The 19,510-nt window shown below is 36.0% G+C and overlaps 1 protein-coding gene across 1 annotated transcript; it reads left to right on the top strand.

The window, feature by feature from the left end:
* The first annotated feature begins 4,460 nt into the window (after window positions 1–4,460).
* On the top strand, window positions 4,461–19,279 carry LOC135214028 (venom protease-like). The gene is made up of 10 exons (XM_064248144.1): window positions 4,461–4,560; window positions 8,155–8,211; window positions 8,490–8,648; window positions 9,495–9,594; window positions 10,686–10,869; window positions 12,737–12,873; window positions 14,786–14,946; window positions 16,642–16,737; window positions 16,916–17,067; window positions 18,530–19,279. Exons 2-10 carry the CDS (start codon window positions 8,160–8,162, stop codon window positions 18,689–18,691), a joined length of 1,203 nt encoding a protein of 400 aa, XP_064104214.1. The 5' UTR covers window positions 4,461–4,560; window positions 8,155–8,159; the 3' UTR covers window positions 18,692–19,279.
* The last annotated feature ends 231 nt before the right edge of the window (window positions 19,280–19,510 follow it).

The raw sequence follows: 19,510 nt of genomic DNA, 5'->3' as shown, positions 1-19,510 counted from the left end.
TATTATTGGTAATACAGGTAATTATAGTCCAGTCAATCTAGACAAAAATAGATGCAGCCAAACAAAAGTTGGTAGAGTAGCCATTTACGGTTTTGTGATCCTTGCCCACTTCTAAATAACATATCAAACATTTACCATTATTCAAATAGTGGATCCAGGTGATATAAGACGGAGGACAGAACGACAGATGGAGAGAGAGAGAGAATACAGCTGCATAATTATATGATGATGAAAAAGAAGGATATTTCCGTCTCAATAATATCAATACGAATAGTCAGTTACAACAATATTTAAGGCTTTTTTATATAGACAATATATAACGATTTAAAACAATACGATGCGATAAGATTTCATAATTATTTTCCAAAATATATACGATAACATATTTCTTAAAGCAGAAGGGCTCGAATATATCTATCAGATTAATAACTAAACAGGAATAAAAGCTCTCTTCTCTCTCTCTCTCTCTCTCTCTCTCTCTCTCTCCATAAACTGAATGCGTTTCTTTCGTTACCGTTCCTCGTGCTCTCTCTCTCTCTCTCTCTCTCTCTCTCTCTCTCTCTCTCTCTCTCTCTCTCTCTTTTGTCCATATATATTTCATTCATTATTGCATTTCTTTACCTGATTACTGTAATTTCCTTCCTCCTCCCTTTCGAACCATTCCAAGTATGTACTGGTTGTTTGAACGAACGCCACCTTTCAGGGCAAGAAGGGCATGAGCTCTCCGAGCCAGGCTTGGGTGGGCGGCACCGGTTTTGTTGCTAGCTGTACATGCGTCCAATATATCTATTACATACTGACTTAGCTTTCATTTGTGGAGGATAAGAAGACTTTAATAAATTTTCCATCGCCATGCTAAAACAGTAGGATACAAACGTATTCTTGTAATACCACACACCTGAAGTAAATAAAAGTTTTCCCAGTTAGAATTCCCACGTGATCACCTAACAGAATATTGCATCAGGGGAACACCCTTCCTTCTGCAGTAGGAAAAGAAATACGAGCATTGCAACAGGGTCGAACAGAATGGCAGATTAGAAAGCCAGACATTCCAGTTGATGGTTCATACCGTCTTGGGTTTGACATTTCAGCTCGACACGTTTCAGTGCTGGAAAATAGTCAACAAAGGATATAAACAAGTTATGGACACATATGAGCTAAATACGTTTCAGTGCTGGAAAATGGTCAACAAAGGATGAGGACTAATAACCAGTGTTGCCAATTGGTATGAGTTTACCCTCCAAACTGGGTATAAGACTTACACAAAACCGGGGAAATAAGTGAAATTAGCGTATCTGTTTGCAGTATATATACATATTAGAGCAATGTTATCATTATTGCATTACTATGACGACTAGAATTCATGGAAACAGCTTATAAATGCATCGGCGTATGAGTGAAGCTCCACTAGATTGGCAACGATGCACAGAAGATACACGTTGGTAAAAAAAAAAAAAAAAAAAAAAGACGAAATAGGAAAAAGCGATGGAAAGAGTTAGAGAAGTTGGGTGTAAGTTCAAACAACAAACATTGCTCTTGAAATATCATAATTTCTTTGTTACCACATAAAATATGGCTTTGCTTTCGTGACTTACGCTTGAAGAATAAAGCGACCTTCCTGTTACGTAATCGGAACATTCTAATTGTACTTAGAAAACTCCAAGTTCATTGACCTCGACCTCCTGTTACGCAAACCTGGATTCCCTTCGGCGATCGAGGCCCGAACGACGAAGGGAGTGATGGTCCAGTTTCTCCGAAAACCTTTTCTCATCGTAATTTATGCTTATAGGCTGAAGGCAAAAACGAAGCAGGTGTGAGTTTTAGTTTTCTGTAAAAGAAAACTATTGCGCCGCCTTTGTCTGTCCGTCCGTCCTCAGATCTTAAAAGCTACTGAGTCTAGAGGGCTGCAAATTGGTATGATAATCATTCACCTTCCAATCATGAAGCATACCAAATTGCAACCCTCTAGCCTCAGTAGTTTGTATTTTATTTAAGGTTAAAATTAGCCATAATCGTGCTTCTGGCAACGATATAGGATAGCCCACTACCAGGCTGTTGTTAAAGTTTCATGGGACGCTGCTCATATAGCATTATACCGAGACCATCGAAAGATAGATCTATTCTCTGTGGCCTTGATTATGCAGCGTACCGGCTGTGCTGAAAACTCGATTGTGCCGAAGAACTTTTTTGCTTGTTTTTAGCGCATCGGTTTCGGGCTGAACTTGTTTGACGGTGATCGGAAGGTTTCCTCTCCGTTCATCCTTAGTTGTCTAAAATGTTTAGACAAATATGTGACAGGATCATATCTCAGCTGATGTGGGATATTCCTGTCATACGAATAGAACGATAAAAAGATTCAGAGCTCCCCTACTTAATTGACAAGACAGGTGCCATTCTCATCTGTATATATACTCACTCACATGACTCTGTGTATAACTGGAAGAAGTCTTATTATCCAAAAACCGCTCGCATTTCTGATGCAGTGGTAACATTCTTTCCCAAAGGTACGAGCCTAATAACTCATCTGCTGTATGTGCTTCGTTATGGAATATAAGGTTTGAATACCAACTAACTCGTATGTACAATTATCACTCATATCTTTGAAGGCGAACAATAGAGCAGGTTATTAGCCACTGAACTTCTGGCTGGTTGTTGTTGGTTGTTAAAATACGTTGGTTTCATACCAGTAGACACTCTTGCTCTTATAAACAGCTTAAAAAATTAAAAAAATAAAGATAAGAAAAAACTCGTAAGTATACAATACCAGATTGCTTCACTCGAAGGTTGAGTAAGGTGTAATGCCCAGATCATGAAATTCTAAATAAATGAGAACCTCCCCCCTTGTTTAAGGAATTATACACTTTCGTGGCTTGCAGGACTGAACTGAATGCGTGGAAATCTTTATTCGAAAGGCAAAGCATTCTAGTTTCCTCTACGAAAGAGATTGTAAGAATGCGATGAAGATGGTATTCTACGTCAAGATCGTGTTCATTCAGTTCTCTTTGTATAGTATATTTTGTATTTAGTGATTCCATTGTTTTTTGTCAGTATGTTTCATCTATATCTTTAATCATCATACTGATGGTTAGAATATGATATTTATATATATATATTTAATATATATATATATATATATAATATATATATATATATATATATACTATATATATATATAGTCGTCGACCAAGAAAATTAAACTACATAAAACGAAGATCAAAATATTATAGATAAAAACTTTGAAAATATGTATATGTGGCAGCCATAGTTGTGGTGCAGTATATCTTAAATTAATCAGCTATTTACAACATAAGTCATTAGCTTATTTCATTCATTAGTATCTTTCGTATCATGCATTTTCACCTCACTCTTTATTCAGCAAATTTTCCTTCTTTTTTTTCAACACAATAACTATAATGAATCGTAACGTCCTACGTAGACAATCGCTATTCTTTTTTTATTATGCGCCAAAATCTTCCCACAGTCTTTCCGCTCGTTCATCTTAGCGAAGAATATTTTCCTAGTATGTGAATGAAGACGAGAACTCTTTTCTCGTTTCGTACTGCCAAAGGATGTCATACACATTTTAATCCCAGACCCAGAAAAGTGTCTCTACAAAGCAATTTATGGTTCACCACTTGAGAATGCTGTGGGTTTTAAGTTTTAGCAATAAAACAAGCGTTATCTTCGTTCGCAATCATAGTGCAGGAAATTGAGTCCGTATATCTCTCTCTCTCTCTCTCTCTCTCTCTCTCTCTCTCTCTCTCTATATATATATATATATATATATATATATATATATATATATATATATATATATATATATATATATATATATATATATATATATATATATATATATATATAGTATATATTATTGCTAGAGCAACTATTGTCTACTTTAGTAACGACAGAACTTGCGAATGTCTACGGATTTTGTATATATTTTAAAGAACAAAATCAAGCAGGCATATTACTGTGGATATACTTTCCTATTTTATTGACTCATGTGATTATGAGTTTTCTATCTATTTTTTATTATTATTATTATTATTATTATTATTATTATTATTATTATTATTATTATTATTATTATTATTATTACTCATTGATTCTTTTTGAGGATCACTACTATCATTAATGCCAAAGGGAAGACGTCGTGGATTAGAGCTCTGTCAACGTAAGGATGAATGAACAGTACATTTTCACTGTTAACGAATGTTGAAACTCGTGCGTCTTGTTTGAAGTAAGGTGACGTTCTTTCTTACTCATTTCCATACACAATCATCTTGCACGGGGGAAACCTAATTTCTCATCTTATTCAGTCACTCGTTCATTAATTCGTCGTTCTCCATACGAGATCTTGTTTTTCATAATTAGAATCATTATTAATCAAATTGCCGTCACGGGTAAATCCCTGTGTCAAAGTACTCCTGTTAAAAGCGAACTGGCAACTTCGAGACGGGGATAAGAGTAAGTCTGGTGGATGGTACCCACAGAAACCTTGAACAGTCTACTTGAAACTCACTAGTGTTAAGATCGCTGTCAGGATTACTTCCTAAGGTGAGTTAAAATTTCTCAGCGTTTATGCCGTGTGCCGATATTGTGAGATGTCCATACCTGTGGATGCTAAATCATTGTGAATTAGCGTAAGCCCATATAGATGTAAACATAGTATATTATCGTAATAGTTGCCAAAAACTGCGCACTGTTTTATAACACGAGCATCGTCTCTGTTTCTTATCCGTTTTGCTTTGTTTTCATGGGGTATAGTTTGGTTAAGCCTTTTTTCAACATCAGTTTTATTGCTTTTGTTTTATATCTTCTAATATCCTGGAATTATTACAGTGAGAAATATTTATAGAAAATCTGATGAAAATATTTTTGAGTGGTGATAGAAAAGATTATATGATGTAAATCATGTTTAAGAAGATTTTTAAAATCAATAAATGTATATATATATATATGTGTGTGTGTGTGTACACGTGTGTGTGTGTGTGCGTGAGTAAGTGTGTGTGCGTGTGTAAATGTATTGTAAATATATGTATATGTAAATAAATATGTATATATGTATATATATGTATATATTTATATGCATATACATACATTATTTATACACATACACACACACACACATTTATTACACACATATACTATAATATATATATATATATATATATATTATATATATATATATATATATATATATATATATATATATTATATATATATAGCTAACTCCTTGGTAAATAAGCGTGCATTCTCTGTCCTCACAAGACTAGCAATTTAACCTGTCCTCTGCATTCATATTGTACGATCGGTAATCCCAGACTTCCCTTTAGGGATGCTGGTTAATAAAAGAAAAAAAATAAAAGAAAAAATGGTCTTCCCTGGGATTCCTGTCCAGCTGTCCCGGGCTCCTGGGTTATTCCAGCCGTAAGAATTCATGGTGCGTAGTCGACTTTTATTTGTATATACAGGGCGTTGGGTAACCTCGTCCCGACCTAAAAGTCAGGAGTTTTTTTTTTTTTTTTTTTTTTTTTTTTTTTTTTTTTTTTTGAGGGATTCAGCGATGATGCGTTGCTGCCGTTGGATGTTCCGGTCTACTCGGCAAGTGTTGTCGATTTATATTTATTTATCTTTTTTTTTTTTTTGTCGTTTTTCTTTGCTGCCATTCGATGTTTCTGTCTTCTCGGCGAGTGTTTTCGATTTTTATTTGTTTATTTTTTTTGTCGATTTTTTCCTTTTTTTCTTTTGAGCAGCTGGCGAGGATGATATATGACGATATTCGGTGCCCTGGCATAGATTACGTTTTACTAATGAGAGTGTGAACAAAAAAAATTTTTTTTCTTCAAAATTTCACTTTATTCTCTCTGTAACTTTTGCCATTATAGCGACGCCGTAAAAGATAAACACAACAAATATCATTGCTGCCCTATCTAAACACCACAGCTTCGTTTGTCACTGCCTGCATGAACTAGCGTGCGTCATGCAGCATATTTAAGTTAAATTACTGACTGAAAGTAAAGTTGAAGGACTTTTACCCAAATCAAACAAAATAAGTAAAGGACAGATTGTACTGTGTTCATGAGTGTTTATTTAGGTTTTAAATGTCCATTTTAAAGTACTGATTATTTACATTTCTTATTTTTTTTGTATGTGCGTGTGTTCTTTTCACATGACTTTGTTTTTGTTATTTGGTAAATCGTTCCCTAGAAATGGTAACGATCACTCCAAATACAGCAGCAGAAATATTTTGCTGAAGTATTTAATTGTGGTAACTGTTGGTAGAAGCATGCCTTCCTAGATATGTCGAATTTATCTAATTAAGCATTAAGTTATCAACTCTTTTCTTTGGCCGTTCTTCTCATTGCTGCATTTTTCTTCACTTTTCATCCTCTTATCTCCACGTTTCAGCCTGTCATAATGTAAATATCGCCTCCTTTCTTGGTGTCTTAATCCTCCCATTGCTTTTGTACGTCATTAGACCTATACTTTCGTTCTTATTTCTTGTTTTGATTCTTGACGGAGCACTTGCTTCGTCATGTAACTCGACTCATGAATCTGTGAAAGCGCTTGAAGCATGAAGTGAGTGCTAGATTTACTGAAGCGAGTTGCGTTCCCTGCCGTTGCCCAAACAAAAATAGCGCATCACTGTTAAAGGCTGTTTATAGTTTACAATGGCTATTAACCAATGTTCATCTCCATTGGAATCAATGCTGTATTTATGGTACTTTCGCTAATGATTAGAAAGACCAAGTTAATCTCAGCGCGGTTTAAGTAGAAAAGATAGTCAGGTTGTAAACATCTCTTGATGCGATTGATATAGTTATCCAAATATTCTGCATCGTTTACATTGCCTTTCACAAATACAAGATTGTAATGAACACAATAACTCTCATTCCATTACCTTTTAATATACGTTAGTGGGATTAATAACGAATTGAAGGGGAAAAAAACTAGATCCTCCGTAACAAACTCTACACTGTGGGCACAATTTTCTGTGTCGGAAATTATGACAATGGTTGCAGGTCCACAATAATATCGCATGTGCGTATAAAGTCTTTAATGTATAATAAAAGCTTTCGAACTTTGTACTAGGTTCATCTTCAGTCAAGTGCACTTGACTGAAGATGAACCTAGTACAAGGTTCGAAAGCTTTTATTATACATTAAAGTCTGTATACGCACATACGATATCATTGTGGACCTGCAACCAAAAACTACACTGATCCCTTGGAGAGGTAATAACAGCCTACTCTTGCATACACACAAAAAGGTGATAGACCTGCTTAACAAAAACTACACAGATCCCTTGACTGAGGTAATAGCAGCCCACTTTAAGGGAATTCCCTGTCTTCAAGAGGAAATCTCCCGCGATCCAAGTAGATGTGTCAGGGACTTTTCCCAAGTATGAGAGGGGGATTCGTTGTCTTGGACTGTTTATTTCATGGAATTTCCGGGCATGTCAAAATACTTGCTTAAGAAACCAGTAATTCGTGTGAAGAAGGGGCTACCTTAGTCTGCAGGCCACTGACATTATATTATTTCCTTGATTTAAAAACAAACAACACTTTTTCTTTTTTAGTTAATTGAAGGTAGGTTAATTTTTCATTCTAGTCAAAACCGGTTAGGGAAATTACTAAAGATCTGTTGACAAACAGGAAATATCAGTACAATTATTTGAAAGTTTGCTGATAACTAAGTATAACATCACAGATTATTGAGAATTATTTGCTATATAAAAACTGAAGACTCGCGCTGGGCTTCTTTATAGTAACTGATAATTACAAAAGTACAATGGAGCTTGCTCACAAGTCAACATTAGTGATGCCTTAAGTGGCCTAGATTTTAGTTGCTTTTAAAATAGCCTGCAACTGCAAAATTATTGAAGTTCCTTATGATTTGTTTGTGTCCTATTCATATCATTCTCAAATCAAGCAGTAGAATATGCGAACTTTCTTTATTAAGTTATTATTACTTTAATTTTACTAAAGAAGAGAAAAACCATTAAACAAGTGAATTGTGGTTAAGTGTTTATATTGAAATGTATAGCCTTGTTTGTAATTCTTTCGTGCGTAGTTTTACATAAAGAATTAAATTTATTCTCTGTTTACTGAATTCAATATTTCTCTATCATAGCTCTAAACCTTTCCAGGTAACATGAGGGTCTTTGTGATAGCCTTGTTATTCTTATCGACAACCTACGCTCAAGGTAAGGTTTCAGAAACGTTTTAATGTGTAAAACACAAAATTCTGAAACATATTCTCGGGATATATTTGACGTCTTAGCAACCATACTTTCCAGGATTTCTGATAGATATAACACTAATAAATTAATATTAATTTCAGTGGGTCTTGTAATCTGTTCTTGATTACTATCTAATTGTAAATGAAATATTTGCGTATTGAGCCGAGAGTCCATATCTCTTTTTTTAAACTGGAGTTTTGAACATTGCCCTTATTTTTCACATCCTTCTCTCTTTCTTCCAGATGTCATATTCCCAGACGAAGTGGGTGGAGAGGAACCTCCAATCCAGGAGGTAGACCAACAGCTCAGTGAAGGGCTGAACATCACGAATCGACAGAACTTCAACTTCTTTTCCGGATTCTCGTCTTCAAGCGGGTGCTTTACGCCCATCGGAGAAAGAGGTGCGTGTCTGTGAACTTTAACACGATTTGTTGTCTATAGTCGTCTTTGATATGGAGAAACCAAATGATGCTTTTGAAATTTGCATCCTTAGTGCTAATTGAGGATTCGAATGATAATTTTGATCTATCCTTCACGGAAACTATATTTTGATAATGATAAAATCTAGGATTTTATACACGAAAAGGAGAACAAATATATAGCATTACTTCACCAGCATTATAGATATGTTTACTTTTGTTGCCTTGTACGCTGGCAATCCAGTAATCTCATATATTCATCTGTTTTGTCGTCAGATGACACTGGCTGAGCATGGAGGCACATAGAGATTAAAATTAAATTTGCCCCGAGCGAGTGAAATAATGGGACTTTGCCTTCAAAAACAAAGCAGAAACGACATCATTAAAGAATCGTGGTGAAGTGATAAAAGGCATAAATCATTCTACGATTCATTTCTGTCATTTCACATGGGCCATTATCACTGGCACGACGTGGGTCTGAAATTTGTTTGTAAAATGCAACTTAGAAGTAACAAAGTAGCAAAAAGAAAAAAAAACTTACAAATAGCGTATTTCCTCTTAGCTGACAAGCAGAGTGCTTTCCGTCTTTGTCTAATTTCTAAGGTAGAAGTACCATTGAATTTCTGGATAGCTGGATGCTCATAGTTACTTCACAGCCTTTGCAAATTGAAGTTTAGGTCTAGTGCAAGGAGGAGTGGTATGCATTACTTATGTCCTCACCTATATAATCAGTCAATGCTGCAACATCCAGATAGTTAATCTTAGGTTATTTCCGTTATTTTTTTTTTTAATCTGACACCAATCTCACGTGACCTAATGACGTTTCAGGGGTATGTGGGCGTCTCAGTCAGTGTGGTCAGTTCATTCCCCTGCTGCAGCAGCTGAACGATTTTGCGGTACAGAGGTTCTTCAGGGAACGCATCTGCAGGTGAGCCAAAGTTTCACTTCAAATGAAAAAGAAATGTGAGACAAAGTCATTCTTTGAATTTTTTTTTTTTTTTTCTTTTACTAAATTTCATTTTTTCCGTTTCCTTTCTAGTAAGTTGTTGTAGCTTGCCCTATGAATGTAACGTGTGTAGATTTAGGTTTGCAGTGTATTTGATCAAATGTAATGTGTATAATCCAATACATTTAATATATGAATGTTATAAAAGTTAATAACCATAGTAGTGTATTGACTGTATTCGTTTCTATTACATTCAGGTATATTTTTCACATATGCATATAATTCATTTGGCAAGCATTTGCTGCACAACAATATCACAAAGCAATTTTGAAGTCTTGCATAATGAATATTGAGATCGTCAAACATGTAAATAGAATAAATAAATACTCGAAATACTGCTGCTTAAACCCGCACCCACCCTTTCCAAACTGATCCGAAGTTTCGACCTACAAATCGAAGCAACAAACGGTTCGTATTCTATAGTGACTAGAAAGTTGCCCTTTATCTGCTCTACTGATAACCAACTTCTTGTTTAAATCTGAAGTTCCTCGCGTCGTCATATTTGACTTTGCGGGTTGTAGTTTATAGCTCTCCTTTGACAGACTTTCCCCTAGTTTGTAAAGTTATATGGAACTGTTTATTGCTTCGGTGCACGAGATCGAAACCAAACCTGTTTACGAAACGCAAGGCGGTGTCGAAATTTTCCTTACTTCGCGCAACGAAAGCCTCTGTCCATTTCCATTTCTTCAATAAGAGGGCTCCGTAGGGGGCTAGTATCGTCAGTGCACTTCCTACGGTGCACTGTAGTCATTACTCTAGGTTCTTTGCAGCGTCCCTTCGGCCCCTAGCCCCGACCCCTTTCATTTCTTTTAGTGTCCTTACGTTCGCATTCTCTTTCTTCCGTCTTGCTTTCCACCCTCCCCTAACGGTTGATGCAGAGTACACCTGCGAGGTTTTCCTCCTGTTACACATTTAAAGCCTTTTTGCAGTCAATTCCTGTTTCAGCGCCGAATGAGCTCATGGATCCAAGCACTTGGCCTTTGGTCTAAATTTACCATTCTATTCAACGACAGGGTGTTTGCTCGAAGCGTCTTCATCTGCTGCCCCCTCGGCCAAACTGTGTTACCGACGAACAATTTCCCTACCTTCTCCGTGAACGCCCCCCCTCAACGATTGCCTCAGACCTCCGTCATTCCCTCGGAGAATGAGTGCGGAGTCCCGGGAGTACCTCGAGTGACCGGTGGAGTGGAATCTCAGGTAAGCCTTGCACAGGGACCACTAAAGGCTGCCACTAACGCTCAGTTACACTAGGTGTCCATAAAGTCCTAGTACCATTACAAGCAATGAATACTTGTTATGGTACTAGGGCTTTATGGACACCCTGTGCCTGCACAGTATGCCTGTGCAGGCAAAACTGAACCCACTAACGTTCAGTTTTGCCTGCACAGGCATAACTGCGCAGGTATAACTGAGCGTTGATGGCGGCGTTAAGTCTTAGTAAGTTCTGGTCTTACAAAAGCCACAACGGCCAGATTCTTCTAAATCGGCACTTTTCAGTGGAACTAATATTGGCCCCAAGGTGACGAAGTAGAACTGAGGAGATAAAAGACTCACATACAAATGTATTTTTCATAAATGAATAATTCTCTCGCTAGAGTATTCGTAAATCAAACCATAGATAGTAGTGTTAAAATAACATAAGTTTTTCCATATTTGCATTCCCTTAGTTGTCCACTGGGACTCTACACATAACTAAGATAACTTACTTTAAACTATGTTTGCAACACGATGCGTTTTATAGGCCTGACTGGTGAGTGGAATCAAACAGACTGTTAGTATTTAATGGCTTTCAATTCACCACCAGAATGTGAAAAAACTCTAAAATGGAACTATTGATCAACAAGAAAATGGAAAACACACAGAATATATATAAAAAAAACGCTTAAAAATAATGAATCTCTGAGCAGCTGTGAGTATATAAGTGTCAATTCATTCCCATGGTGGCATTCAGAAATATATTGGTGTTAATCAAGTGTGTAAGAGTGCTGTAATGACAACTGATCTACAGTGAATTGGAACTTGGCACTGCTTATTTATCCTTTTCATAATAACTCCCGACATTAATAATAATTATTAAAATGAAATTAGAAAGACAGATTAGAAAGACAGCCCATGTGTCTCAATAATAACATCATTTTTAATGAAGCTGTAAACTAGTTAAAATATCTAGTACATAAAAATAAAGATTATTACAGAAATCTGAAAAAGATTTTTGGAACAAAAAAAATCTTTTTTATTCATATGAAAAAAGACAGTAGCAAATGGGGATGAAATGATTACGTCTTCTGCTGTTGCCCAAACCTTTAAAAGACGAGTGTTTTAATTGGCTGTATATATATATAATATATATATATATATATATATATATATATATATATATATGTGTGTGTGTGTGTGTGTGTGTGTGTGTATGTGTGTGTGTGTATGTGTGTGTGTGTGTATGTATGTATATTGTGTGTGTGTCTTACAGGGAATAAGTGAAATCAAGGATTTCACGAAATCCTTGGGGAATATGTGAAATGACCCATTCGCTTAGGAACATTTGAACCCTGATGGCTATCTAGTACTAAACACGGTGAAACAGTGATTCTTCTACTATCCCCTGGGAAGGTCAAATGTATTTCGTATATTTAGTACTAGCTCGTGGGGGATCAAATGTCCCTAAGTGCATTTGATCCCCCAGGGGCTAGTACTAAACACGGCGAAACACATTTGACCCTTGAGGGACTAGTACCAAACCAGGCGAATCAGTGTAGATGAATCACTGTTTCACCGTGTCTAGTACTAGTCCTCTGGGATCTAATATTCCTAAGCAAATTGCTTATTTCACATACGCCCCAGGGATTTCGTGAAATCCCTGGATTTCACATATTCCCTGTAATATAATATATATATATATATATATATATATATATATATATATATATATATATATATATATATATATATATATAATGTATATTATTTTTCTGTGCATATATGAAGACAAACTGTCGGAAACGCTTTGCCAGCTATTTCGTCAATGTATGTGACTTACATCCTTTCATGGTAATCACTTTCACAGCCTGGTTTCTGGCCCTGGTTAGCAGCGCTGGGTCAGAGAATTTCCGGAAACCAGTTCTTCGTCAACTGCGGAGGAACTCTCATCACTGCCAGACATGTTATCACTGCTGCTCACTGCTTCGGTGGAGATAGTGATCCGTAAGTCTTTATTCATTAGCAGATTCATTGTTCTTAATTACGTGCTTTTAGTTTCTCCATTGTGTTAAGATAACGTGAATAATTACAGATTCCTTAAAGTGAATGAGAAAAGTAGTCCACTGACTTTATAATATTTTGACAGGTACTTTCGAGGCATGAAAATTTTATAAGGCAATAAATGGCATTTTTGTAATTCGTTTACAAATTCTATTTTCGTAATTATTCAGGGAAAATGTAATTCAAATAATTCATTGAATTTTAAGATAAAAATATCTGAAATGAATTGCGAGATTATTTTCTAACTTTCTAACTTTTTCTTGTCAAATATAATTGTTTAGGTCCATGGGGATTTTACGCGTATTTGCGTATAATAACCAACAGGTAGGGTAATAAGGGAATGAAACTGCAAGTAGACAGAATACCTGTAGTACTTCGTACGATGTTAATATGCATAATGAAAATAAGGTAAAACTTAAACTTGAATTTTAGTTTTAAATTTGCTGTTGCATACAAGAGAGGATGCTTCTCCTGACGTATCATCTTACAAAAATAGCGCGTACTATGGAGGAGATGATGTAACCTTGAACAAATGCACGCTGAATATCTTAAAGAGAAAACTTTTTTTCCTAATGTGTTCAGCATTTAGAAGAGTCAGTCATCTTGAGTATTTCTTGAGGCTTTTTATTTATACGTTGTGATATTTGCACAATTAATCAGTAACTCTTCACAAAGGTTTGGTTGCGTGTGCGAAGGACATTGTGTTCCACGTACGACAACCGAAAATAACCAGTTTTCTTCATAAAAAAAACAGAACCTGTTTTGTTTTTTGTTTCTTTAACTATCGTACATATCTTCCGTCCTCTTATAAGTCTAGAATTTGAAAATGTAATGACGACAGTCCACCAAAACGTATTACTCTAGAAGTGGTAAGAAGCTGTTCACCTTGGTTCGCGTTCAAGTGGCTCGTTTCTCCGGTGGGATTTTCCATGGGGGCAGAAGGTGCTGGGGGGCTGGGGGGGCGGGAAGGTTGCTGGGGGAAGTGTTAGGGAGGGTTGGTTGTTGTAACGTGAAAGAGGAGAATTGCCCTTAACACAGTCCAAGTCAGAAAGAGAAAGAAGGGGTACATGAGAGATCGGGTGAAAAAGGCTTATCCTCCTGGAAGCAGGGTCACCATTCCAGGAATGAGTTCCAGAGGTTGGCGTTCTCAGAAGAAAACGCCTTTTGAACCGATCAATAGATTTAAAAGACTACCTGTGAGGAGCGCCTACTCAGTCTCCCATCACATCGACTCATTAAACAAGCTGATGTTTATAAAATGTGGATAATGAAGTACCTTTGCAGTAGAGAGAATGAGGTTCTAAAGTTAACTCTGATGCAGGATTGCCAACCACACGAACCACTGAAGAAAGTAAGAATAAATTAATTGTCAATATAAAAGCCGAGCTTCACAAAGAAATAAATAAGGCTAATAGAAAAAGTCAATTTGATGTTCAGCTCAAGATTTCCGGTACTGAAGCAACGTACTATTCCGCCAGCTCAAGATTTCAGTTACTGAATCAGATGTCATTCCGCCAGCATAGAAGTTCAATGATTGAAAAGTAAAATATGATTCGGCCAGAAAATATGAGGAAAAAGTTTCATATATTTGCAGGAATGCTCCAAGCGCCATCAAGACCACTATATATTGATGAAATAACGAATCAAATAAATGAAAAATGGTCAGAAACCCGGTAAAGTGGATCTGTTTGCTGAGATAGTAAATAGTTGCCCCGTAAAGAAAAATTTACTCTTAAGTGCAGCGACAAGGGATTAGAAACACGCACTTGGGTACTGATTTGTTGTTTATTTGTTTTTACATTCCAATATATAACGAACAGCTAAGGCAAGGGTCTCATTACAAGTTTTATTTCAGGAACCTAGTAAGGTTAGGGGAGCACCATCTCGACCACGACAATGCTGGTGAGAGGCCGCAGGAGTTTCGCATCGCGGGGAGAAGAACCAGTTCGTATAGGTCTAACACTCACGAAAATGATATTGCCATCGCCATCTTGGACCGCTCAGTTTTTTATAATGGTATGTAAATTCAAACCCGTAAAGTTTTGACAATTAAACTTTTCAGTTAAAGTTTTAGGGCTCCCAATCTTTCATGTATTAGAGTACTAAATATATTCATTTATTTCTAACAAAATGTCTTGTCTTTTAAGATGGCCATTTCCGTTTTTTTTTCTTTATCCCAGCTACGGCCAAGGCACGGAAAGATCTTCCTAAGTCACTATACTCTGTTTTTTTCCATCTGTCCATCGGCCTGTGGTGTTTTCGCATGGTAACACTGCGTCCCGGGCTTTAGATAGTTACATTTAGCTTACATTCAACAATAATTTCGAATATTAATGGTGTAATTCGCATAATGTAAATTATTAAAACACTTTAAAGTTGCAAATGTACACCCAGATGTCCTTTTATTTACCTAAAACTTATACATAGCGTAACTATCTAAAGCCCTGGACGCAGTGTTACCATACAAAAACACCACAGGCGGATGGACAGATGGAAAAAAACAGAGTATAGCTGAATCGGTGGAATGAAAATGTTCAAATTTGATGCAAATGCTCCTTCATAATTTCATTCTTGTAGCTTATATATTTTTCTTATATATTTATGTTTTCTAGTTTATTTCTGTATCTGTTTTCCCATGGTGGTCTGTTTTCTGCACTAGAAACATTAGGCTTTTAGCATTGTGCTTGTCCAACTAAGAATAATAATAATAATAATAATAACACCCCTACCACTACAGACTCCATACACCCGGCTTGTCGGGATAGTTTTACTGGCCAATAAACCCAATAAATTCAGATACTGTAGTGGAATAAGCGATTCCCTCAGATCCTAAGCCTATTTGTTGACGAAACACCAGTGTTAATACATAATTTATTATTAATTCATTTATCATATTTGGACGACAATCGCCTAATGCTTAACTAGCAAGGCAAATGTTATAAAACACAATAACTACTATAACTATTATGCTCTGGGGATCTAGAATTCAACGGTAATGTTATCATCCCAGGAAGAAAAATAAAATAAGCAATTGTATCGCCATCTCACTGGCAAATAAGGGTTTGGATAAATATCTTATATACCATAAGTCTTTAGATAGATATTTACATTGGTTAGGGACACTTTTGCGTTTATTGATTAAGACTGCGAGCGAAATTGCGCCTCATATTTCATATACAAATATGTAAAATGCAATTATATTATACAAGATATAAGTGATATATATATATATATATATATATATTATATATATATATATATGTGTGTGTGTGTGTGTGTGTGTGTGTGCATTAAGCTACAAATGTCCTTTAATATCCTATCCAATTCGTTCTACTTCGGAATTAATATATTTTTATATATGTTAACCGAAGGGGAATTCTTTTGTTGATAATAATTTCGTCCTCTCGTGGATCCACGAGAAGGGAAAATTGTTATCAACTAAAAAATTTCCCTTCTGTTAACATATATGAAAATATATTAATTTCGAGATAGAGCGAATTGGATAGGATATTAAAGGACATTTGTAGCTTAATGCATGCATATGATTCATGGCGATGTGATAAAAAATTCATATATATATATATTATATATATATATATATATATATATATATATATATATGTGTGTGTGTGGTGTGTGTGTGTGTGTGTGTGTGTGTGTGTGTGTGTATTAGAACGTTTTATTAACTGAAGGACTATATTTCTTTTTCAGACTTCATTCGACCAATTTGTCTCCCATTCAACTTCAGAAACGAAGAGTTCGTCGGAACATCACTTACTGTCGTCGGGTGGGGAAGAACGGCATTTGGTAAGACGATTATATTTATCATCATTCTTTTATTACGTAATCGATAAACCTATAGTTATTCCCGGAGACAGTGTTGAGTCGTGATGCCATGTTCTTCTGACCTATAATATTCGTTAAGGCTCTGTCACAACTCTCAATTTTTTAGAGCATCGGTCTCATTCCTTATTTTACGTTGCAGAGAACCGAGCCACTTCCAAAGTACCGATGCAGGCTCAAGTACCAGTCGTTCCGAGGAGTAATTGCTTCAGGTCTTATCAGCGACTGAGGAATAAACCTGTTGTTAACGATAAAGTTTTATGTGCCGGGACTGGAGGCCAGGATTCTTGTAACGTGAGTACTTATACTGTGACTATGTCTATCTATCTATCTATCTATCTATCTATCTATCTATCTATCTATCTATATATATATATATATATGTATATATATATATATATATATATATATATATATAATATATATATATATATATATATATATATATATATATAAATGTAGTGTATATATGTGTGTGTTTGTATCTATTAAAGGTGTTGAAATCTCTAATCAGATTCCACAATATCTTCCTTATTAAAACAAATTTGCTTCAACTGAGTTTGTAAAAGTATCCATTTAACTTATTCTGCCACAATATTCTGCATCAGTGAAATGTTGTAACTTTGATTAATATTCCCATCCGCAACAGTAATTTAGTTTATTTAAATCAAAAAAAAATGTTATATGCGTTTTTGATGAAAGGAAACTAAGGGGTTGTATATATTTTTGAAGCCATTAAAAGGTTACATAGAATTTTCAGTGAATGAAAGGAAAGAATTGCATATGTTTTGGAGGAAGGAGGCAAAAGGTTACAAGATTTTAAGATCGGGAAACAAAAGGGTTTCATGTATTTTTTATGCCAGGAACCAAAGGGTTGATGAAGAAACTTGTCTGAAGAACAATTAGAGACTCATCCCTCAGACCTAGGTAATATATAACCTTACATTTCATAGATAGTCCCCTTAAACCAAGAATCAGTAAAAATTGATAGCTCAGTGGTTTCATCGGCTCTCTGTAGCTTCTTAGTTCAAGCCTCGCACAGGATTTGATAGATTTGCAGTGGCATGCAACTTTTCTGTTAAAGTGGGGAATCATGAGGGTGGGGCTGGGTAGGTAGGTCCCCCTGCTGAGACATCAGCAGCTATTATTGCCCTGGCTTTCCTGATCCCCCTTGAATGGCGAAAGGACTTCGGCGCCACTCATACGCTTGTGTAAGTTCGGTCTTTTGCCTATACCTGTCCCTTGCCTATACTGCTCATTGTTGGCCTTTAAACTCTCTAAAGAAAACAGTAACAAAAGACCTAGTTAATGGAAAATTACTTTTCTTATTGAAAGTTTTTTGGTATAAAAAAGAAAACAGTAACAAGGCCTAATCAATGGAAAATTGCTTCTCGTATTGGAAGCTATTTATGCTCGTCTATGTATTTTAGGTATAAAACAATTCCACCCAGTGTGATTTTTTCACCTTACTCCTTATTTAAATGTTACTAATTCATTAATATCTAAAAGTTTTAGTCGAAAGTATCTCATTCTTCTACATTGCATTTGTTTTGATACTAAATTTTGTCAAGTGAATAATCAAACTTTACAGCTTTATATTTTGGAGTAAGACTGCTTTAAAAAACTGGGCGAATATTTTCGTAACTGCCGCTGTTATGTTATTTGCATACGGGTAAAAATATCACTTATCTTTGCTATTATTATCATTAGAGCAAATTTTTAGTTCACATTGAAATAATTTGCAAAATATTCGCAGGGTGACAGCGGCGGCCCTCTGAACTACCTCCACTTACCCAATGGCCGATTTTACCTGGTGGGCATCGTCTCCTTCGGGGTCGAGTGCGCCCGGCCTGACTACCCAGGTGTCTACACCCGTGTGACCTCCTTCCTGGACTGGATTCAACAGAATGTGCAATAGAGGATCGGATTACGAACTCGGACGAAGAATTCATAAAGGATAACGAATGGCCCACCCCTTCTAGAGGCTGAAGAACATTTAGTTTACTTGTGAAAGGAACATGGACATGTGGGCTGCATACACGAAATAATATGAATGTGGATTTTGCTAAGAAAGGCGGGGAATTAAGTCCGTGATCACCGCCATGAAAAAGTGGAATTTGCTTGCCAGCTCTGTCCAGAAATGTGTAAAACTTACCTCGGCTTATACTGTATAGTGTGGACTTCGACAGGTATACGTACTTATGAGATAAATTATTATCATTTCTGCACCCGACAAGGACTCAAGGCTCGTTGTGGGGGAAAGAAAAATACTTTCATATTGTTTCTTACTCGGTCATTCAAAGGGTTTCAGCGGAAATCTTTTTGGAATAAATAGACCTATACTGCTCATCGACGTTCAGTTCGTCACTAGGTTTTTCTGTGATAAGACATGAGAAGGTAACTGAATCCAATAACCATTGTGCGAATGAAAAGTCTAATACGTCACTGGATTTGGAAAGAGGCTATACGATGTAATCTCTAAATAAATTATTCATTCAGTTAGTAACCGTCGTTAGTTATTGCCTGGTTTTCAGGTTTCCCTCCATAATCAGTAAAGTTTTTTTTTTGTTTTTTTTTTTTATGTCAGTTCTGTAAAACTACTGAGATATAAAAGGGAAAATGACGGAGTCACTCGTATGCGCGCACACATACACATATACATATATGTACATGTATGTGTATGTGTGAGCGTCGGTGTGCACTTGTTGTTGTTTATAATTAAGCTGACTTTATGCCA

This window comes from Macrobrachium nipponense, chromosome 43 (genome assembly GCF_015104395.2).
Source record: "Macrobrachium nipponense isolate FS-2020 chromosome 43, ASM1510439v2, whole genome shotgun sequence".
Taxonomy (NCBI): domain Eukaryota; kingdom Metazoa; phylum Arthropoda; class Malacostraca; order Decapoda; family Palaemonidae; genus Macrobrachium; species Macrobrachium nipponense.
This window is presented reverse-complemented; position numbering and strand designations above follow the sequence as displayed.